General features: G+C 41.5%; 1 protein-coding gene across 1 annotated transcript in view; it reads right to left on the bottom strand.

Moving 5' to 3' along the window:
* Positions 1-567: 567 nt before the first annotated feature.
* The window catches only part of LOC147161442 (uncharacterized), a 68,129-nt gene continuing 45,404 nt past the window's right edge, over positions 568-23,292 (bottom strand). The window contains exons 21-61 of the mRNA XM_086096094.1: positions 23,099-23,152; positions 22,974-23,018; positions 19,966-20,019; positions 19,831-19,875; positions 18,679-18,732; positions 18,519-18,572; positions 16,842-16,895; positions 15,648-15,701; positions 12,630-12,683; positions 12,452-12,496; positions 11,693-11,737; positions 11,560-11,613; positions 10,772-10,825; positions 10,264-10,317; positions 10,113-10,166; positions 9,762-9,815; positions 9,586-9,693; positions 9,455-9,508; positions 8,565-8,672; positions 8,429-8,482; positions 7,926-7,979; positions 7,770-7,826; positions 7,603-7,656; positions 7,473-7,526; positions 7,347-7,400; positions 5,806-5,859; positions 5,600-5,707; positions 5,253-5,360; positions 4,717-4,824; positions 4,582-4,635; positions 4,426-4,488; positions 4,302-4,355; positions 3,548-3,583; positions 3,423-3,440; positions 3,298-3,333; positions 3,178-3,204; positions 3,037-3,087; positions 2,700-2,868; positions 2,382-2,491; positions 2,080-2,301; positions 568-1,228 (exon numbers count right to left, since the gene is read on the bottom strand). Of these exons, the coding sequence (XP_085952220.1) occupies positions 1,082-1,228; positions 2,080-2,301; positions 2,382-2,491; positions 2,700-2,868; positions 3,037-3,087; positions 3,178-3,204; positions 3,298-3,333; positions 3,423-3,440; positions 3,548-3,583; positions 4,302-4,355; positions 4,426-4,488; positions 4,582-4,635; positions 4,717-4,824; positions 5,253-5,360; positions 5,600-5,707; positions 5,806-5,859; positions 7,347-7,400; positions 7,473-7,526; positions 7,603-7,656; positions 7,770-7,826; positions 7,926-7,979; positions 8,429-8,482; positions 8,565-8,672; positions 9,455-9,508; positions 9,586-9,693; positions 9,762-9,815; positions 10,113-10,166; positions 10,264-10,317; positions 10,772-10,825; positions 11,560-11,613; positions 11,693-11,737; positions 12,452-12,496; positions 12,630-12,683; positions 15,648-15,701; positions 16,842-16,895; positions 18,519-18,572; positions 18,679-18,732; positions 19,831-19,875; positions 19,966-20,019; positions 22,974-23,018; positions 23,099-23,152 (2,790 nt within the window). The 3' untranslated portion in view covers positions 568-1,081. The remainder of the gene's footprint in view (positions 1,229-2,079; positions 2,302-2,381; positions 2,492-2,699; positions 2,869-3,036; positions 3,088-3,177; positions 3,205-3,297; positions 3,334-3,422; positions 3,441-3,547; positions 3,584-4,301; positions 4,356-4,425; positions 4,489-4,581; positions 4,636-4,716; positions 4,825-5,252; positions 5,361-5,599; positions 5,708-5,805; positions 5,860-7,346; positions 7,401-7,472; positions 7,527-7,602; positions 7,657-7,769; positions 7,827-7,925; positions 7,980-8,428; positions 8,483-8,564; positions 8,673-9,454; positions 9,509-9,585; positions 9,694-9,761; positions 9,816-10,112; positions 10,167-10,263; positions 10,318-10,771; positions 10,826-11,559; positions 11,614-11,692; positions 11,738-12,451; positions 12,497-12,629; positions 12,684-15,647; positions 15,702-16,841; positions 16,896-18,518; positions 18,573-18,678; positions 18,733-19,830; positions 19,876-19,965; positions 20,020-22,973; positions 23,019-23,098; positions 23,153-23,292) is intronic.

Raw genomic sequence — 23,292 nt, 5'->3', positions numbered from 1 at the left:
GAAATCAAAAACAAATTACAGGGGGGGGGGGGGGGGGGGGACGTGCTTGAGACTGCATACAACTAGTATCCCTAAGAGCTTTTCACAACCAACAGAGTGACTGAAAACTACAATTATGGAATCTAAGGCGATACACAATGCATATATACAGTATATATTTATTTTAGTTTTAAATTAATCCAAGCGAGCCTGCACTATGAACAACAGAATATGCGAGCAGAGTGGTGTAATTACAGCATAATTATTAGCACCTTTCATTCATTTACTATTGAAGAAAAAAAAAAATGGTGTGGATGCAAGGATCCCAAATTGACCCAACAATTAAAAAGGAATCAAAAAAAAGAGAGAACAAAGCTTACATATTTATATCTATTTTTCCTATTTTAGATAACCCACCCCTCACCCTCAATGACTAAAGCTGCGGATATTCACATCAGTGGCATCTATAACAAGTCTTTTCTCGCACCACTGAGTTTTACAATCTCCCTTTTGGAGCACACACTAATAATAAATACACGTAATTTTTGCCCCCCCCCCCCCCCCCCCCCCCCCGCCACCCCTCAAAAAAACAAAAAGTCAACAACAAAAACCACACGAGTAATATTGTATGGAGATGAACACCAAAATCAAATATAATCATCTCATTTCAATTTAACCTGTAACATTATCTTCTCCTTTTCTATTGCACTTGAAGATGAGATAAACATGGATCAAAATAAATCATAAGAATACATATAATGTACATTGTTTTGTTTTATTTTTCTCTCAAATGATGTCAGAATAGATTTCTTTTGAAGTTATGATTATAACCCGGTCCGAATGATTGTCCCACAAGGCAAACCTCCACTTGGAAAAATGTTCCCGAGAGATGACGGAGGCCTATTTTTGTGCTTTTCTTTGTTTCACGGAGGAGCTGGAAGAAGATGTTGAGAAGATATTAGTGCAAGAACTCCCCCCTGCTCCTTCTCGTCTGCTCTCCCTAACACAAACTGGTCGGCGAGGGGAGGCTGGACCGGACCAGACTGGACCGGACCGGACCGGGCCGCCCACTGGGAATTCCACCGAGATGTCGCTTCCCGGCTCACACGAAGCAGACGGGACCGATCTCCAGGTGGTAGTGCGACCCGGGGCCGGTCTCAGGGAGACGGACCACGTCGGTCACGGGGAGCAGGGACGGGTCCGGGGAGCGGAACACGAATCGGGTCTGGTGCCAGCGGCCATCTTTCATCTGTCAGCACATTCAATGGCTTTGTTAAAAAAACAAAAAACGCTTTAAGCCCGAACCCAATCTAACCCTAAACTATAATATTCGCTCCATGAAATTGTTTTATTATTCCCAACAATCTTCTTTTTTTTTTCTCAAGTTGTAGCATATGCCAATCGGGCGATTCAATTCAGAAGGCCCTGATTCGATTCACAATTCACATTGATTTTTAAATTCAGTGAAGGATTTCATGCAGTACCAATTTGAATTTTATATGGAAGACATTCTCAGAAGTAACAATGCTGTAAATAGCATTAGTATAAAAAATATATATGAATATTTACATTTGAAATTGAATCCAAAGCAGTTAAATGAATCATGTATGTTTTATTGAACATGACCTGATCAAAACAATAAAAAAATAATTGAAATGGATTCCAACCACAGCACTATATAAGTAAAGTGGCTAAAACACTGGGCGCTTTTTTTGTTGGTAAAATCCATTTTCACGTGACGCGAAAAGGCACATTCGTTGATGTTGAGGGGCGTATTAAAATGATCGATTCATTGTTTTATGATTCGATATTGGGCTATGAAAAGAAATATGGATTTTTTTTTTAAACCCAGCCCTATTTAACCAATCACATAAAGTCCACTAGCTTAATGCTCAATGCAAAACACCTTAGCTAAATAAACTAGCATCAATGACACAATGTTATAACTTTTTAAGCAATTGAGGGCTCATTGATGACTCAAAATTATATTTGAGGTACAGAAACAACAATTATGACTATAATTTGTCTTGTTATCATCTCACCTGGTTAAAAAAAAAAAAAACACACTAAAAATGAAGACCAAGGAGATCATGAACGTACCCAGCAAGAGTCCTCCGCCACATCGGGCTCCAGCTCTCCTCCGGCCTCAAAGACCTCGCCGGTCCACGCCTTGAAACGCACCGAGGATTCCCGGGAAGCCGGCAAATGCCGGGCGGCGCTCCACACGGAAACGTTCAGGCAGTGGATGGTGACGTGCTGCACCGCCTCGGCGCTCAGCAAGTGGAGGAAGTTCATCTGGACGCGGCCTACGCCGACTGCCGTCTGCAAAAGGAAACCGTCAACATGCGCGCAATGGCGCCGCGAGATCGCGTGCGCGTCGGTATGCTTTTTTTTTTGGATACCTTGGATGCAGTTATTGGTTTCAGGCAAGTCTGCCCGCCGCCCGTAAAGTTGCAGGAGACTTCGATGGTGTCGGACGTGCAGCCGAGGTTGGGGTCGATCCAATAAGTGCCTGAAATCATGACACGGCGTTGGGTTAGCGTTAGCGTTAGCGGTAGAACGGTTAGCGGGGCAGCCTCGCAACGAGAAGTTTTCCTGCTTTGAATCTGTGCTGTCGAAGATATTTCAAGCTTTATAATTACAGTAACGGCTACGCTAACATTTGCGTGTGCGTGTGTTGTCATTTGTATCCTCATCCTGCACTGAACACGTTCGCGTACCATCGTTCAACTTGTGTTCACAGCTGTGCAGGTCCCTGCAGATGCGGGCAGGATTGTCCCTGGTGCCCAGCGGGTTCTTCAGGCTCTGGATCAGGTTTGTGAGGTAGTGGAGGGTCTTGAAGATCTCCGCACCCTGGTCCAGCATGGGCAGGTCCATCACTAGCTTATTCTAAATGACCAGGCACAAAAAAGTGGGCAAAATCTGATTAGAGAACCGACCCAAAACCGAAATTCAACTCTCACAAAAAGTTTGGAATATTAATTAGGGCTTGGAGCTGTGTTTTCAGTTCAAGCCATAACTATGTGAGCAGAGTAATAGTTGACGTAACTCACGAACCTCATTCCTGAGCTGGCTGTGTGAATCCATATACAAAAGACCATCCTCTTTCTGAAAGGGTGAAAAAAACACAAAAAACAAGTTGTTATGGATTTTCTTATCTGTGGACGTAATATTTTGTATCAGTCAAAGCAATCTTACAAATGATGGTGGGACACGCACGGGGCCCTGAGGAGGAAGCAAAAGAACACAAAGAATGAATACAAAAACCTCACATGATTCAACTGGGAAGTAAAAAAATTAATAAATAAAAAGTCTTACTGGCGGGCCGCGGCGTCCACGAGGTCCGGGAGCTCCCTGGCCAAAAAGAAAAACACGCATGCCGGGTGAGCCGTTATGCTTAAAGTCAACAAAAATACAAGATTGAAAAAGCATGCCGAACATACCCTCGGCCCTTGAACTCCCTGTTTGGAGAAAGCAGGGCCCCCCAAAAAAAAAAGAACAAAAAAAGTCAAACAATATTTGACACCACAACGTGCGAACGCAATCGTTTCGTGAAGACAATTATTACCGTAACTCCACGATTTCCTTTCTCTCCTCTGGAACCCTGGAAACAAAACGCATGGTAAGCATTTTTTTTGTTTAGGAATACATTTGCGGGCGTTCATTGAATATTCTAAATTGTCTTCAGTGTGAAAGGAAGTACGTTTGGTTCTCGAGGCTCAAAATTGTCATAAATGTAAAAAAAAAGAAAAGAAAAAGAAGATCTTTAGGTTTTTAGAAGACAATAAAATGTCACGTTAACTTGATGTTTACAAAAAACATGAATAATTGACGATTCAAACTTCTCTTTGATTTTCCCCGTAAACGTGTACATTTGACGCTTTTTTGATGGCGACGCTTTCACGCTGGCGAAGACGAGATACTTGGAGGTTTCAAACACGTCTTTGAAAAAAAAAAAATAAATAAAATAAAGAAAAAAAAAAAATAAAGAAATAAATAAAAGAGCAATGATGATGACATTTCCGAATGAACAATACTGAGCTCTTAGAAAAAAAAGAAAAAAAAAACACGTCTTTGATTTTTGCTTCTTTGGAGACTTCATGTTTGGACAATTTTATTCATTCCGTTCGTCCCAATCAGATTCACCAAAGACTCAAAATTGCCGTTGATATTTACAAAAACGTACATTATGTTCTTTTAAGACGAAATAGTCTTTTCTAGTTACAAAAAGTTGTTTTGAGGACTTCATCCAACGCCACTTGTAGGAAAATGCTTACTTCGGTTTGTCAATATGTACTGCATAGTTAATAAGTAGTACGTACTGCACTTCCACTGGGGCCAATAATTCCAACAGGGCCCCTGACACCGCCTCGGCCCTAATTGAGAGAACGAGTTAGACCAAAGAAAAAAAAAAAAAAAAAGAACATTTCTGTCTCATCTTCCCACCATGTCGCCTTGTGGCCCCTTTGGACCTCGTATGCCCTTTGGCCCAAAGTCTCCTGGGGGCCCCTGAAAACAGCAACGAGAGACCCCGTTACAATTTGTGACCATCTCTACTATACTGGATGTCCCATCAAAGTTTTTTTTTCCCCCCCTCCATACCTCCGGACCAAAAACTCCAAGAATTCCAGGAAAGCCGGATTCACCGACATCCCCCTGCATGACAATTCCGAAATGATCATTTTTTTACGAGTTGTCGAACGACTGGAAGTCCGCCGTGCTTTGAACGACACTCACAGGTTGTCCTTTTGGTCCGACGTCCCCGCGAGTTCCCGGAAGTCCCATTCCACCTCGAAAGCCTCTTTTCCCCGCAGGTCCGTTCTGCCCGCGAAGACCTCTGTCCCCCTGGACAGATAAACCAGCAATGATGAGAAGATGCATACAGAAAGGTGAAAACCTGCAGAATAGCGCTTCAGTTTACTGTGAAGTGAAAGTGAAACTATATTTCCACGTTCGCTGCAGCTTGTACAAATATGCGCTACTTTGCCGTTGCATTTTGCCAGGAGCGCATCCCCTCACATTTTTTCTTAAAAGTCAAAAAGGGGAGTTCAAATGAATAACATTTGGGAAATGTCATGTCAGTTTGTCCCAATGTGTTATTTTTTGCTCGCATGTTAGCTAATGAAGTCATTTATGTAACATGGGTTCAAGACTGTGTATATGTTAGATGCATGGAGTTGATGCTCTATTTCAAGTGTTTTGCCGTCAAGTTGGGGCGCTGCGAAGTCAAGGTACCCTCTTTATGTTTGTCAGCAGACCCCCATCGAGCTTACCTTTGGTCCAAAGGCCCCCTGATCCCCCGGTAGTCCCGTAACACCGGTTTTCCCACGAGAGCCAGCTTTGCCCGGCAGGCCGGTCTCTCCGTCATTTCCGTGCTCTCCCTGGACACAATTCCAACGATTGAATTGTCTGCAACGATTGACTCACAAATAAAACATTTTTAAAACCTAGTTCTCATTTTGAGCATGAAAACTCAAGCATATATTAACATTAATATTGCACTTTGTAGCCCCCAAAAATGTATGACAGTGAAGTTGAAGACACAAAAACATCGTCAACACAAACTAATGCGCAGGTTTCGATCAACATCAAAGACAATTTTGTAATATCTCGCTCTTACCGGCACGCCTTTGCTTCCGTCCTTTCCTGGCGTTCCGTCCATCCCGGGAACTCCCTCCTGTCCCTCTCTGCCCACCACACCTCTGGGCCCAATAGGACCGGCTTTCCCCTGCGGGAGAAGAGAAAACAGGCGAAGGTGTCGGTTTTACGGGCTTTGACACGTTCAAAGTCAACCAAAGGTTTGGAAATGACACGCGTGGATCTCACCTCCGTTCCTCGGGCTCCTTTTGCCCCCGTCTGACCTTTTTTGCCTTTTTGACCCTTAAAAGAGGAAATGTTGGTCAATGCAGTTAAAAAAAATACTATAATAAACTATAATAATAACTAGAAAAATTCCCGCGGAAATTTTGAATGGGCCTGCTAACTCTTGCAACTCTTTTCAATGAGCTGAACAGTTTAAAATTTCAACCATTGAAATCGCTCAAGAAATGTGCAAGTTAACCATAATCAACAGTATGTTACTGCCCCTTTAAGAAACATGCACATTCACGCACACACATTTGATTTTAAGTAAAATTTCAATGAGCTGAACAGTTTAAAATTTCAACCATTGAAATCGCTCAAGAAATGTGCAAGTTAACCATAATCTACTAAAAGTATTACTGCCCCTTTAAGAAACATGCACATTCACGCACACACATTTGATTTTAACTAACATTTCAATGAGCTGAACAGTTTAAAATTTAAACCATTGAAATCGCTCAAGAAATGTAAAAGTTAACCATAATCAACAGTATGTTACTGCCCCTTTAAGAAACATGCACATTCACGCACACACATTTGATTTTAAGTAAAATTTCAATGAGCTGAACAGTTTAAAATTTCAACCATTGAAATCGCTCAAGAAATGTGCAAGTTAACCATAATCTACTAAAAGTATTACTGCCCCTTTAAGAAACATGCACATTCACGCACACACATTTGATTTTAACTAACATTTCAATGAGCTGAACAGTTTAAAATTTAAACCATTGAAATCGCTCAAGAAATGTAAAAGTTAACCATAATCAACAGTATGTTACTGCCCCTTTAAGAAACATGCACATTCACGCACACACATTTGATTTTAACTAACATTTCAATGAGCTGAACAGTTTAAAATTCAAACCATTGAAATCGCTCAAGAAATGTAAAAGTTAACCATAATCAACAGTATGTTACTGCCCCTTTAAGAAACATGCACATTCACGCACACACATTTGATTTTAACTAACATTTCAATGAGCTGAACAGTTTAAATTTTAAACCATTGAAATCGGTCTCCGCTTAGCAGGCCCATAATAATAATAGAGCCTTGACTTATAAGGGTTACAAGATGGCGGTTGGGCAAACAGGTCTTACTAAAATTGAGTTATGATCTTGGTCATGTAACAAATTCAACTTTTAAAGTGAAAGTCCACCGTAAACATTTCGTGACGATAATATGGGGACGGCCATTTTGCCACTTGCTAACGACCAATCACAGCTCACCCGTTTTCTGAAGCCGCGCTGTGATTGGTTGTTACCCGAGACCCGAGCAACTGTGATGTCATCTTCAGTCGACAGCAAAGTGGCAAAATGGCTGAGATGGATAAAAAAAACGGCTGGATTTTGCTGCTTAACTCATATTTGACCAACGGCAGAATAACCAGAATATCATATTTCGACCTTGTGTGGCGGCATATAAACTATTATTATCAAAAGAACGATTCCCCTTTTAAGTCAAGGGACCGCCGCAATGCTGACGACAAGCACGGATCTCGTCTTACTTGATCTCCTTTGGTCCCTTTGGGTCCTTGAACGCCTCGTGGTCCGGGATGTCCCTGCATGGTGGATTCGTTTACGATTAGACGATTAGACATCGTAATAAGTCAAAGGTGCGACGACAAACTCACAGGAAGTCCGGCGGCACCGGCTCGGCCTCGCTCTCCGTCCACACCAACTTGACCCTGTCAAAACCACGTCCGCCCGCTTTTGAGCTTTTGATTCAAAAAGTTTGTTTGTTATGTCGATAATCGTTCTTACTTTGTAACCCGGGTCGCCCGGTTCCCCCCTCTCTCCCCCGTCGCCGGGAGGACCCTGCGAGAAACGATGCGTGGTAGTTAGTAAAAAAAAAAAAAAAAAAAAAATGCAGCCAAATTAGCCGGCGGCTTCAACATCCAACGTGGCAAGTAAGTCAAGGCGCGACTTACGGCGTCGCCCGGAGGACCGAGAGGACCCTCGGTTTTGCCGTCATCGCCCTGCTCGCCCTGCGTGCGCACAAAATGGACACAATGCTAAGCCACGCCACGTCGCATATGCAAGACGAACAACAAGGTTGTTCTGCATAGAGTTGAGTTGAGGTGTACCTTTTCGCCCTTTGGTCCCGGACGCCCCATTGGGCCAGACGGTCCCGAATGCCCCTGCAACGGCGGGCGGAAAAAAAGGAAACTTTTTTATTTATTTATATATATATATATAAAATAAATAAATAAATAAAGGAAAAACAGGAAACTTTTTTTTTTTTAATAAAAAATAAATAAATAAATAAAGGAAAAACAGGAAACTTTTTTTTTTTTTAATAAAAAATAAATAAATAAATAAAGGAAAAACAGGAAACTTCTTGTGTTTAACAAATGTCGGTTGGATTTACACTAAGTGTCCAAATCCAATTTCATGTCTATATTCGTATATGGACATAAAATCGACTGACTGGTTGCCAGCCAGTCCGGGCACATCGTGTGTAGACAAACCAGTCCCGAAAACCAGTATGTGGACTTTTTAAAATGGACATGGAGGACATGCTCAAACAGCTTTCCCTATTTAAGCAACACAATTCTTCACGAAGACTCTTATTGTCGGGCAAGTGTACCTCGTAACCCGAAAGGCCCGTTTCCCCCTGTTGACCCATTCGGCCCGGCGCTCCCTGACAGAGACAACAATAAATAGTCGCGTTAATAACAAGATATTGTTCTGACGAGATGTAGCAACGGAGCGATGTAGTTTACCACGTGTCCAATGGTCCCTCTGGAGCCTTTGGGCCCGACGCTGCCCCGCGGTCCCGTCTTGCCCACTGTCCCCGTCTCTCCGAGGTGACCTTGGTGACCTTTGGCACCCTAAATGACATGACGTGACAACGTCGATCTTTTTAACCAGTGGTGAAGTTTCTGTGTCAAACATCGATGTTCTTTTCCATTAGCTTGTCTATGCGGTTTTGTAGTATATGTTAGCATTAAGCTAATGATATTGGTTTCAATCAATCAATACTTTATTTACATACTTTATTGTATTCAAATCAAATCTTTTCCCGTGATGTTTTTAATGTGTAGAATAAAAGTCAGCTCCGAGTCTAAAATCTGCATCAGCAGGAGGAGACGCATTGAGATGTCCGATTGCGCATCATCAGCGTAGCTGTGAAAGTTGACTCCAACTGACAACACCAAGAGGGAGCACAGGTTAAAAAGCACTGGGCCTAAAATCGAACCCTGGGGCACGCCACATGTGGTTTGGTTGAATGATTAGGTGTTTAAATGTGCAATGTTAAATTCTCTTTTTTTGTGCGTGCGCTAATTTTACAGTAAAACTTCAACTGGGAGTAACAAATTTGCAAACAGGTGCCACAAATACTACAATGTGCTTCAAAAAAATTAAATATGTATAAAGTGTGTGGAAACCTTTAAAAATTGGATTAAAATGGTCTCTAAATTGCAGACTTTTATCGATTGTATGTTATGGTTTGGAATGTTTACATTACATACAATCCATTTGAATTGGACCTGCAGTCAAATTCCAGCCTTAGTATGAATTATTTATGGTTAAGATGAATGTATCCTGACTTTAGAAATCGACATATACGGCACACCACTGTTTTTAACACGCAACAAAAATGCTAACGAACCTTTGGACCCAGTTTGCCTCTTTCTCCAATTTGACCACATTTCCCTTCTTGGCCCTGAAAAGCAAAAACCAAACCATGAGGTGGATTTGAAAGATGTTCAGCGTATTCAGACAAAAGAGAAATTCTCTTACTCGGACTCCGGGGATTCCGGCACTTCCGGGCGGGCCCTCCTTTCCCTTGAAACCAGTTTCGCCCTTTTCACCGTTGTCGCCCTCCTGACCCGTGTCGCCTTTTTCTCCCTAACATGAACACGGGACGTCATTGAGTCAAATGGATGACGCCTTGTGTTTTGTGTCATTGCGGTCACCTTCGTTCCATCGGGACCAGCAAGACCGGCCTCGCCCTCCAAACCTGGCTCGCCCTGTTAACGCATGACCACATGTGGATGCTTTCGAGCAGAGAAGCCGCAAAATCATTTGCAACAAATGATGTTGTATCATTTCTAAAAAAAAGTGCATACCAACATATGCCAATAAAACAAAACGAAAAACACTGAGAATTTCAGTCTCTGACACTGACAATTGGTCTCTAAATTAAGTACCGTAGAAATAATTGAATTGTTAAAAGACAAAAACATACACAATATTAATCATAATGCTGTTGAGACTCGCGGGGGGGGCACATGCAACATAATAGAGCAAATCTAATTTGGACTTACCCGAGGGCCAATGAGTCCCTGCTCTCCGATGTTGCCGTCTGCGCCGATGGCTCCCTGTCACATACACACGTCAATATTCTGATCTTGAAATATAATCAAAGAAAAGTTTCCGTATGAAAAAAAACAAAAAAAGCAACGATGCCCATGTTACCTTGTCCCCTGGCTCGCCAGGCAGGCCCGGTTCTCCTGCGCTACCTGGAGGTCCCTGATGGACGGACATGCGATAAGGATTGTTAAGCAGTGGGGAAAAGTACATATATTTTCTCAGGTATCTGTACTTTACTTGAGTACTTTACTTGAGTACTTTACTTGAGCATTTTACTTGAGTATTTTACTCGAGTATTTTACTTGAGTACTTTACTTGAGTACTTTACTTGAGTACTTTACTCGAGTACTTTACTTGAGTATTTTACTTGAGTACTTATTTTTCAGACAACTTTTGACTTTCACCTCCTACGTTTGAACACAGATATTTGTATTTTGTACTCCTTACTTTGTCAAAAGTGGCTTGTCAGCACAAATTTCAAGTCTGTTGAGTTTCTGCTCCACCGCGCAGTATATATTAAGATTTTCATAATTACTGCTGTGCACCTTTTATGAACCTTGAATTTGAAATACACCTTTTGAATTGAATTACATAGAGCAGTGATTGCTCTCACCTTTTGACCAATTTCTCCCAACAGTCCCAGAATTCCTGGCGGCCCGGGTGGCCCCTGCGGACGAAAAGGCCACCAATTAAAATAAAAACAAAATACATCAAATATATCAAAGCCATTAAACGCAAACGTCATTAAATACATTCAACAATCAATTAAATGATTAAGAAAGTCATTTTTAAATAATAAAGCCATTAAAAAATATGGCCACGCTCATGAAATATTTTAAGTACGAGTAAATAATTATTAAATAGGGTCTGTTGAATATATCACACATTTAAAAAATAATGGACAATTTAATGAATCATTTCACTTTTTAATAACATTAAATTGGCATTATTTAATTCATTTAATTTAGGTACAAAATTAGTTTGTTTTGTTTTCTTCATTTTTTTTCCTTTCTGACACATTATTGCAGGTTACATCATTATTACCATGGCTAATTTAACAATAGCCTCCATATTCTTACAGCAAATACGTTTTCTTTGCTCGTCTGCAGGAAGCCTTGAATATTGCAATGTTTTTATGCGTGTGTGTGTGTGTGTTTTTTTTCCTCGTACTAAAATCCTTCCCGGTTGTAAAGTAAGTTTTGGAGCAAAAGTGCGCAACGGAAGGCAAAGGAGGCTGCCAAGGAAAATCCAATAAAGCAAGCAAATATGGTCCTAAAAAGGCGAGGAAGTGTGCAAAGATTTAAGAGTGGCTTTAATACGACATTTTTGAGCCTGAAAAAAAAGAAAGAAAAGTGCAACAAGAAGAGGTTGAATTTTGGAGAAGATAGCAAAGGCTCGTACCTGCTCGCCTGCAATTCCCTTGTCCCCCGGTGACCCCGATGGTCCTTGGATACCCTTGTGACAAAAAAGGTAAAAAATGATTAGAAAGGCTCACAAATGCAAGTTGTTGTTCTGAAGTGATGTCGAAACTCACAGGAAAACCTTTCAGCCCGGGTTCCCCCGACTCCCCCATTTTAGCCTGGATGGTCACAATAAAAAGTCACAAAGAATTAGACACATTTCAACTAACAACCTTACAGCATAATAAAGCACATGCATATCGATCTTTTTTTTTTTTTTTTTTTTTCCTGTAACAGGTGGGAATTAATCTGCACACAAATTGACCTTTATTACAACTCTTCATATTTAACAAAAACAAAACACTCTTCTTTTGTCTAAAATAATCCAGACTTTCTATTTTGAGGCAAAATAATGCTACACTATTATCATTATTATTATTATCATTATTACTGTAGGCCATTTAATTGATTGATTTTTGGGTCTCACTATATTGCAAATGTCACGGGCAGATCTGTACTGAGCCTTCATTTTCATTTTCATTTCCTCAAAGTGATGTTAATCCGAAAGTCTCCCATTTCATGTTTTATGTCATTGCTTTAAATAAATCAAAACAATTATTTAATGCGATAACTGACCGAATGAATACATTTTAATTAAGCACTTTTAGGGACTAAATGAATGCTATAAATATTACGGGACAGGTTACATGTCTGCGAGTTTTCCGCACTAAAAACGCATTTTGTAATCCATGCTTGTAAATCTGTGCGACCGCTCCCCAGCATAACACCCGTCCGTTCGCTTCACACGTTCTAAATCACTTTTACGCTTCTTCACTCCCCAGAGGAACATCATATGATAGGAAATGTGGGCGGGTCCCTGAGTGCCTTCTCACCTGGGGTCCGGGGAAGCCAATTTTTCCCGGTGGACCGTCCGGACCCTGCAACGGGGAGAGGGAACATGATTGACATGATTGACATGATTTACGCCGCCGCCGCCGTTTTTAACCGCGCGTTTCCTCAACGGAGGACGGCGCGAAAGGCTTTCCAACGAATAGACTGTGCCGTCTTTACCTTCTTGCCCTCTGACCCCGTCTCTCCCGTTGGACCGTCAGGCCCCGTCGCGCCCTGAAAACACCAGGAGACACACGTGTCACTTGACCAATAGAGGTCACTGTCACGCAGCCAGAGGCGCATTCGGGACCTCAGCGAGCACTTTTGCAAATGCTTTTGTTTAGGTTTTCATCTTTTTACGTTAAGATAAATACTGTAGGATATCGGAAATGGAGTCAAATCTTTAAAAAGTCAATTTGTAAAATGACGAACATTTACGCAGACTCGCTGATTTTCCTCAGCATTAATGTCATCCAGAGGGATTCACAACACACGGTACTTTTCAATACTATACAGTATTTGCAGATTTGTGAGTAATTCGTATCCTTAAAAAAAACTTTTAGAATTACCTATAGATGCCAAAAAATGCTGGCAAAAGGGGGTTGAGCGACCAAAGATTTGTTATATATTGTGATGAAATTCAAGACCCCCCCCCCCTGCCCCCCCAAAAATATTTTACTACCACCCATGAATATTTTAACATGTGGCAATCGGAATAGCCCAAGCGAGGTCATTACTTTATTTCCGTACTCTTGGAATGGCGCAGACGAATGAAGACTAGTGATTGGAATTGTTGGCTAGAATTTTTGCTGCCTCCCCCGTTGCGTTTTTAGTCCGGCGACGGCTGCAGATTGGCGAGTCAAAAGGTCTTCTGCAAATTGGCCGATTGGAAAGCAAAAACACGGGATTAATGGTTAGTCGACTTCAAGCTTAAAAAGGTCAATGCGGAGGAACAAAATTGACTTGCCGACTAATTGGTTCAAACTCTAGCGGCAAAGTCTTACTTTTCGATGAGACTGGCCTTGCTCAATGGCGCGCGCTCCTTCCCAAAACACAGTTCCTTGGCACCAACATGCCACAAGATGGCGCCAAAGCAATAGTTCTCATATAAGAAGATCTGCCCTTGCCCAAAATGCCAAAATGCCAAAATGGACCTGACTCGAATAAGTTGTAATCACATCCATACAGGTCAACCCGGACCTTGCGCAATTATGAACCCCCATTCACATTTTTTTGCCGTGACAGCGAAAAACAGGCGACCTTGCATGCAGTTTGAAGACTTGATGACGAACAGGCGCGGTTGGCCCGCAAGGTTCCGAGTGCCGTAAGCCTATTAAAATATTCTGGGTGGAAAGCTGGTTCATTAACATTCCTGTCTGGGGTACCCGCTGCACGCTGCTCGTGTTTACATCGTTTAATTATTTAATTATATACTACTCACAAAAAAAGTTTGGGATATTTGGCTTTAGGCTGAAATCTACAGGATGACCCTAAAATGCATTGTCGCCTTGACTGGTGAACTTAATGACCTTTGACCTTGGACTATGTCCAACTGTTGAATTTCAAAGGACATTCACATCTGTGCCTTTCTGTGACCCTTCCAGTCCCTCTCTTGCTCTGGTGCGAGCTGCCAGGTGACCACTTAGTTGCCACTTCCTGTCTGAAGCCTCGCACTGTTGATCAGTTGTGAGGTGTCGTCACGGTGTCGCAATGTCAAAATGTAAACAGTGCGGAAAAAGAGGGACGCTTTAAAAATGTTTGTATCATCTTATTTAGCAAAATGGTTTTAATCTCCCCGAGTTGCGCTTCTGAAACATTGTAAGAATTTTGACAGTGACAAATGTTGAGACCTTGTCTCGGGTCTCGCTTGACATGCTCTGTGGTTCAAATTCCCACATGACTGCAATATGTGTGTTCCCCCGTTACAAGTTCAGTACAGTAGCTTGCGTGTGCGTGCGCTGTTGGGCGCGCGCCGAGCGCCGCGCGAGGAACTCCATCACTCATCGCCGATTTCAGCGTGTGTCGTAGTTTTTGGCATGTGGCGCGCTCGTGAGAATTGCTATCATGTGTAGCTTGTCTGGAGACCTTAACAGGAGTCCTGGGTGGTATTATTATTATTTTTTAAACAGCTGGCCAATAATGCATGAGAGAAAAAGCTGAGACAGCTCTTTTGTTTTCGTCTTAAAGTCCAATTTGATCAGAAGACCTTCATCGACATTTTAAATCACCCCAAGTAGTCATGATGAGTCTTTTTTTTTATGCCAACGGTCATTAAACGCATCATTTGGCAACTTGACTTTGTACTGTTCACTCTTTAAGGCCGCACGACTTAAAAATAAGATACAGACAAGTCAGAATTTTGAGTTTTTGCGCCTTCAGTGTCGTGTCATGCGCTGAGGTTTACGACAAGAGATGCAGCGTAATTAAAAGAGCAAGAAAAAGAAGGTAACAATTCTTGTCCATTTTTGTCATCTTTTTTTTTTTTTTACATTTTTATATTTAGAGGGTGAAACTGAATGCAGACATCCCCCAAAAATTTTTAAAAAAAAATGGACATAAGTGTTTTTCACAGGTCAGCGACGATATGCTACTTTTTGCATTACATGTTAGCATTGAGCAAAAGTGTGAATAGGAATACTTTAAAAAGTGTGTTTTAAATAAGTTGAAATGTGTTTAAAGGAATACTTAACCCTTTGAGCCATTTTCAGCAGAAAAAAGTTCATATTTTGTCCAGAATAAATTTGGTAACTTCATTATTTTTCATGTACTGTAAATGAATACCTTAAAATAAAATAAAAATCCACTTGCTGTCGACTGAAGATGACATCATCTGTGTTGAGGAAGTCGGTAACGGCCAATCATGGCTCAGTTTGCTGGTGAGCCATGATTGGTTGTTATCTACTTCCTCAGCACAGGTGATGTCATCTTCAGTCGACAGCAAGTGGGATTTTTTTTTATTTTTTTTAAGGTTATTAATTGTACAAGAAAAATTATGAAGTTAGCAAATTCATTCTGGACAAAATGTGAACTTTTGACTGCTGAAAATGGCTCAATGAGTCAAGTATCGCTTTAAAACGTGTGGGTAAAACCTTTTGAACAGGAATGAGGAATTTCAAACTCGATTCAACCCTTTTTTTTATACACAAACAAATCCAAGCTAAGCAAGCAAAAAAAAAAAAAAGCACAAACGGAACGAACCCGCAAGCCTTTGGTGCCTCTGGTACCTGCGGGCCCTGTCGCCCCAGGGGGGCCCTGAAAAACAAAAGAAAAAAAGGAGAATAAGAGGAAGAAAGGCAAAACAAAGCTTTACATTGACGCAGCACAGAGACCGCCCCCGCATGTTAGCGGGGCGACCTCCGGGTTTGTTGTTAGATGTGTCACTCGCACCAATTAAATGGCCAAGCGGTGGAATCCCACCCCGTTACGCGCCCCCCCCCCCCCCCCCCCCCCGCTATGTGTTTATATTTGCTTTGGTGGCTCGGTGACCTCCTGCCACAGCCGACGCTCGCTTGGTCCGGGTTGGCCCGAGCCGAGGCCGCGGTGATGTGACCTTTTGGGTTAATCGGTTGTCGCTGTTTTGATTTGGAGTGACAGGAGGGCAACGCGGGTTCAGCGGGAGGCCGCCTGATCAAGTTTGGCTGCAAGACCATCACCAGAGACTTTTTTGGGGGAGCGAATGGACCAATGGAAAAGGGCAATTTCCTGCGTGGCTTTACAACTATTAGCAGGCCTCTGGTTCTGATTCTGTTCTGATTTGAGATCAAACTAATAGGGAAAATTAAAACAAGAACAAATGTTAAGCAAAGGTGTCTTTCTGTAAAAGATGTTCATTTGTGCAATAACTTGTATGTACATGACTAAGTTTGTACATTTTATTTTGTTGAAATACCTTATTATTGTATCAACATAAAACAAATAAGGGGCAGGACTAAATCCGTTTTTTTACTTCCTCATACCCATTTTGAACCTATGAAGTCTTTTCTTTCTTCCTATTCTTGTTTTTTTTTTTTTTTTTACTTCAACTTATATTTTAGACTTGTAATGTGTTTTCTTCATGTTGATGTTTTTATGTTCAATAAAATCATAAACCAAAACAAAAAATGTATTCTTTCTTTTCATTAGTAAGATAATACAGTGCACTCGTAGAATGAAAGTTGCATTTAACTTATTTTCTTTTCCTATATTTAAGTGTGACAATGTTTAAACTGTGTATAATGTTACAGTGGTTGACAATGATAAATACACATTCTCGGATTTAAACCTCGGCATCGTTTTAGATGAACACTGACAAAGAGCTTACGAGTACATTAAGCTAAGGCCCTTAAGATGAATGTCAGTCATAAGGAATAAATGGTCAAAAGGCAATAAATAGCAACACAGGTGACGACTTACTGGTCTTCCTAGCGGTCCTGGAGGCCCAGTCTCCCCTGGTGTCCCTGGGTGACCCTGTGCACAAACAAATTTCATGGCATCAGCGGTTTTTCCCGCAAAGCTACTTTGCTATTATTACAAGGCCCAAGACTGTTAGCTTGCAAGCTAGCTGGTGGCTAGCACATCTCATAGCACCTGTTAGCTTGCAAGCTAGCTGGTGGTGGCTGTCAGTTTTTCGTCACGCCTGTTAGTTCGCAAGCTAGCTGGCAACTCTCGTTGTCGCGCCTGTTAGCTTGCAAGCTAGCTGGTGGCTAGCACATCTCATAGCGCCTGTTAGCTTGCAAGCTAGCTGGCGGTGGCTATCAGTTTTCGTCGCGCCTGTTAGTTCGCAAGCTAGCTGGCAACTCTCGTTGTCGCGCCTGTTAGCTTGCAAGCTAGCTGGTGGCTAGCACATCTCATAGCGCCTGTTAGCTTGCAAGCTAGCTGGTGGTGGCTGTCAGTTTTTCGTCACGCCTGTTAGTTCGCAAGCTAGCTGGCAACTCTCGTTGTCGCGCCTGTTAGCTTGCAAGCTAGCTGGTGGCTAGCACATCTCATAGCGCCTGTTAGCTTGCAAGCTAGCTGGTGGTGGCTATCAGTTTTCGTCGCGCCTGTTAGTTCGCAATCTAGCTGGCAACTCTCGTTGTCGCGCCTGTTAGCTTGCAAGCTAGCTGGTGGCTAGCACCACTTGTCACGGCGGATATTCTAGCCACTGGCAGGGTTTTTAACACTCTTCTTGGTGGTGTGTCAAATTACACATTATATGAAGATACAGCGCCACAGCTTGTGGTGTGAAAAAAAAAAAAATATGAACGCAATTGCTTTCAACTCAAAGGGACAGGAAACATTTTTTCCTCAGCCAAAATATTGGCGCAAAAAGTCCCCCACTCCCTCGTTCCGTGTCACTTGCGTTCAAGACAGAACAGTGACCCGGAAAAATGGGGTGCAAAATGAAATCCCTTTAGCAAGGAGTGAAGGGGTTAAATGGTTCCACTGACCCTCCAAGCCCAACTGGGTCAACAATGGGGAACACAATTTGTTTGAAGGTTTAGAATGACCTCTATGCTAATATCCGCTAGCCGTCTATAGCTTTTCACATGATGATATGTTAGGATGAAGCAAACAGAATTTTGTTAGAGAAATGAGTTGAACAGCTTAAATATAATAATTTAATTTAATTGTCTTTTGTTTTATGTGTCAGTTTTATCATATCATTGATAAAATAGTAGCAAAATAGCTTGAAGCCAGCACACCTTGCCTCTTTTTTGGAGAGCTGTGCCAGCAAGTGCCAAAGGAGGCACTAAAAGGTATATTTTTTTAAAAGTGTTTAAAGCATGTGGGAGGTGTAAAACTGTAAATAAATAAAAAAAAAACAATTAAATGTCCACTTGTTGGGTGTGAGTTTTTTTCTTGAAGAAATCCTTCCTACTTCCTGCTAGCATGAATAGCATCCGTCAAGGAAAATCATTGGACGTGATCAGTCACGGTTGTTTGAGGGTTTTCCAGCAAGCGGATCTGAGAGCTTTTAAGAGGACATGGTCCAAAGTCTTCCTCCTTCCTCATCAGAAAACATCAAGGTTTATTATTCCCATGGGAATAGCACACACACACTTTAATTGAGGATCCCCTTAAGAGAAAATTTGTCTTTGTTTTGGGTCTTACATCTGAGCCTTTCTCTCCAGGTGGTCCGGGAAGACCCATCGTGCCTCGGTCCCCCTAAGAACAGAAAAGTGCAGCGTGTTCAGGTCTTGAGTGGGAAAAAAAAGCCGCCTTTGTGATGAGCGGTGGTTTTTTTTGGGAGGGAGTCCAGACGGAAAGTCACCTTCTCGCCTGCCATTCCCGCCTCGCCCACGGGTCCGATGAAACCCACCAAGCCCTGAAACACATGAAAACAGTTGCGTTGGTCAAAATAGGATCAAAAAAGGATCAAGAATTACTGGATCATTTTCAGGCATATTGGAATCTGATTTTGTTAGCTAAATGCGGCGCCTTTAGAAACATCATGTGATCGCTCCCGCCCCCCCAAAATTGATGAACTATGACCTAATCTGGTGTTGTGTGGAATGTAGAAAGAATGAAAGCCGGTAATTGAAACCAATTGAATTGACTTGAATTAAGAAATTGCCAAAAGGTACAATTGAAAGGAAACAGAATACAGTGATGAGATTAGAATTCAAAACAACATTCTGTAATTCTGTACTTTATTAAAACATACAGTAACGAGTAATAACAAAATTTGAATGCAAAGAAATTAAACTGTTCTTGCCACATTTTTTGTTTCTATTACACAACATGGCCACCTGGTGGCAGTACAATGCCTACATATACCGTTTATGGCGATGGCCTCACCTCAGGCCAAGTAAGATGAGTCTGTCTTCGCACAGGATAAAAAAGATATGCCTGCGAGTATAGCTATGGTGTCTCTTTGTATTTTGTTGACATATTTGTTGCTCAACTCATTTCCTCCGAGTCATTTTCACAGAAGCAATCCCCTTCCCTCCCGGCTGTCTTACTGGATTTGGACTGATTTTGCAAGGCCCACAGAATATTGTGTTCTATTGCTATAAAAATATGGAAGCTACCAAAAGAAAGATGAGAGTCTCTTCTTTCATCAGGAAAAAAAAGTATAATTCTATCTGTTTCTGTTTTGCAGCAACTAGCATTTACAAATCTATTTAGAAATATGAGTAATCAGCTTTTTTTCAACATGGCTCCTGGTTGATCTCGTTTGCTCTGCTGCCACCTGCTGGCTGTTTGTGTCATAACTACCATTTCTTCAACCATTCTTTGCAGTTGACAGGCTGCCTCAAAGCCTTCTGTATGATATAGCATGAATAAAAAAACGTACAAATACGTCTTTGGGATACTTGAAACAGTAAAAATTGAACGTATTTATACGTTTTTGGGAGCAAATAAGTTAACGGGGTATAGCTGTCACGTTAAGCAGCGTTATGCAGTCGGGCAAATGTCTTACTCTTTCTCCCATCGTGCCAACTTTTCCCGCGATGCCAGTCTCTCCCTGCACAGAGCAAACACACTCGCCGTTAAAAATGCGCTGAGACGCGGTGAAAAAGTTTTGCTTGGAAAAAGACAACCAACGAGCTCCCACCTTCACTCCTTCAGGCCCGACCTTCCCGGGGAATCCTTTTCTGCCCAGTCGACCCTAAACGGGACACAACATTAACCGTCTCGGCACATTCCAGGTAGAAATAAACACAAAAGGCCGCTGAATCACTGGCGTTGACAGTTTGCGGGAAGCCGGCAGATGTCCGCGCAGGTAGCGCGAACCCCGCGGCTCGCTCTTGGCACCATGTAAAGGTATTTTTGTCGAATGTTATGTTCTTGGCAATCGTTCCTGAGGTTAAGAGGGGAACTAAGTGCTTTTTTACCAGCCGTAACTCCTCTGAATGAAATGACTCAGGGATTCCAGGGTTGGACTTCAGACCGATGAGCGGCTCCAAATGTCATGACACATTTAAGTCAAACCCCCCTGGAGCGTACAGTCAATAAAAAAAAAAGAAAAAAGAAAAAAAGATTTGGTGTCATAATTATAGTGGACCTAAAACAAACAAAACAAAAAACAGCTGTGCGATGATGAGAGGAGAAGTCGCTGAGCATATATTTGATAACATTGATATCAAGCTTGAGACTCATATCTTAATACGTCCTCACAAGTAAGGAAATTCAGTGCAATAGACAAGATGTTTGTTTTTTTTCACTACAAGTGCCACTTTTGGCTTACTAGTATAGTATAGTATAAGAGATATCCATTTATTCAGCGCTATGGCACACTAGTAGAATGACTGTGTCTTACTAGTAATGTGCGACATTTCTGCATACTAGTAGGAAAATTATGTTACAAAGGAGGCAAAATTACTACTATTTAAGGGATGTAATGATAACGGCAATATCGTGACATTGCGATATTAAAACGGCCACAATATCGTCGTCGTCATGTCCCGATATTAAATGCAGCACATCTGTTAAAAAAAAGTCAGGTTGATTTCCATTTGTGCAGTTATAGCACCCACTGGTGGCTAGTTTTTTTAGTGCAGTTTCATTTTTACAAGGCATGTTTTGGCCCTTCTACAGTATGTTTTAACTATTTTACCGCCAAAAACGTTTGATGACGTATACTAAAACCCAAATGAATGCCGCCAAAAACGTTAATTGACGTTTACTATGTTTTTTTTTTTTTTTTTTAATAGAACGCTTTCAAGGATAACGTGAATGATCAAAGCCTTTGTCACATTAAATCTAATTCACACAGCGTCACTAAACAAAAAATATTAGTATCAAAGTCACTGTTGTGCAGAAATGATCTATTTTCAAATGGTGATTACTAAAGAACGGAATAAGGTAGAAACATACTTTTTTTCTTCTAATGAAAGAATGGAACGGTCGATTTTCCATTTGGTGCCCACCATGTTTATGTAGTCAGAGCACACAATATTCTGTTTTCCTTGAAAGACGAGTTAAAATTCTCAAAATCGGCTGGCACTGTCGGGGTTGTTTTTTGGATAACGCGTGACGGTAAAAGAGTTCAAATCCACGCCAATGGTCAGATGAAGGGGAACGTGATATTCTTGTGAAGCGAGTCAATATGTGGAGAAGCTCAAAAGTGTGCATGCATTAGCAAGCAAGTGTCTCAATATTAAGTGGTATTAGAAATTGAAGGTTGTTTATATGCATTGCTGTTGTGTACAAAAGCACAATATTGTGTGTGCGTTTTTTGTATGAGCTAATTTTTTTAACAATATATTTTTTTTTATATCGGCAACCTCCACACAATATCGTGATAATTCTCGTATTGTGAAGTTTGGATATCGTTACATCCCTACTCGTACTACTAGTGAAGCACCAAATGTGAATGAGTAGAATTCAATAAAACTGAATTTAGTCCAATTGAAATGACTTTCTAGTGCATTTATGTGCTGCTTGTTAATGTGCTAGTGCAGTTTTTTCCTTACTAGTAACATGCAATTGGCCAACGACTAGCAGGCCACGTAGTCAAATCAAATCTTTATAGCACCTTTCATACTTTAAAAGCAACACGAGGTGCTTCACAAAATAATAATAATAATAATAATAATAATAATAATAATAAGACTTGTGAGGACCAGTTTCCAGTACTATCGATTTTAAACTGGATATCAAGGATTTAGGAACGTATAGTGTATTCAGTATCCTTGTAATCTAGTTTAAGGTCTGGTAGGCCAAAAAGTAGCACCGGGAGGAAGAACAAGAACCACTTGTAAGGCAGGCAGTGAGAGTTGCATTTAACTTTGACGTAGTTAAACTTCAGTAACTGTTTGTTGTTCAATACATTTGTTGAATGTGAAATGAAAAGGAGGACAAAGAGTGCGCTTGGTGGACTTTAAGATGAATATTGAGGATATCAAATAAATGCTCAAAAGTGGGATTTGTGCCACCTGGACACAGATCAAGCGAGCCCCCCCACCCCCCCCCCCCCCCCTCACAAAGGAGACCGAGGGGGGGTTCGACCCGGATGAATCAGCGGGGGTAAGGGGTGTTGGTAACTTGAGTGAAAAATGCAGGATGTCAAAAGGACACACAAAAAAAAAAGCAAAATAAGCCCATTTGGGATCATCAAAGCAACTGACTCAGGAAAAAAATGCCAGAAAAGGCATTTTTCCAACATCCAAGTCCACTTTGGCTCTCGGTAGTCTTCTTTCTCTCGTCCATTAACATCATGCGGCCTTTTTACGCTTGCTATAAATCTTTACAGTCAACAATGTAGTTAGTGAAAGTTATCACCCCCCCAATTGACTGCACAGTATATAAGAAAAAAAAGTGTTTTCACAACTGCTTATACTATGTAAGATAACGTGATGTAATAAAAACCAGAGTAGGGCTACAAAATGTTATTCACTCGTGATTGCTATGGTTGATAGTCCAAAGCGATCATTGGGCAAAAAAACAAGAAAAAAAACAAGCTGTAATGGTCCATTCCAAAAGAACAACAAGGTTACTCATGCTAACTCATGCTAACGTTTACGGTCTCATAAAGTATTCCTTATCGGTAATATTTCAAGCGATTGTCCAAAATAAAAGTATTTTTGATGCAAAAAGTGAGATGGTGAGATCACAACTTACCTCCAATCCCGTCGGTCCCGTCGGTCCGATTGGGCCCGCGTCTCCCTGGGAAAAAAAGATCGTTTTTGGTCTTTGGCTGAAAGTGTTTGTTTTTTTAAATCAGTGTTGTTGTTGACATGGTTTACCTCCAAGCCAGGTAATCCCTGTGGCCCCGGTAAACCTCTGGTGCCCAGCTTTCCCTTAGTGGGGGGGGGGGGGGGGGGGGGGGGCATGTTTACATAAAAACGAGACGTTAGCCATATTAGGCTTTTTGCGTGACATTTCAGGATGAACCTAAAACGCGTGACCCGGGTCCAGCGTTTCTCTCGTCGCAATCGGT

The sequence above is a fragment of the Leptonotus elevatus genome, chromosome 15 (genome assembly GCF_054856555.1).
Source record: "Leptonotus elevatus isolate MCC_2025b chromosome 15, RoL_Lele_1.0, whole genome shotgun sequence".
Lineage (NCBI taxonomy): Eukaryota > Metazoa > Chordata > Actinopteri > Syngnathiformes > Syngnathidae > Leptonotus > Leptonotus elevatus.
Note: the sequence above shows the minus strand (reverse complement) of the source record. Positions and strands in the feature narration are given on the sequence as shown.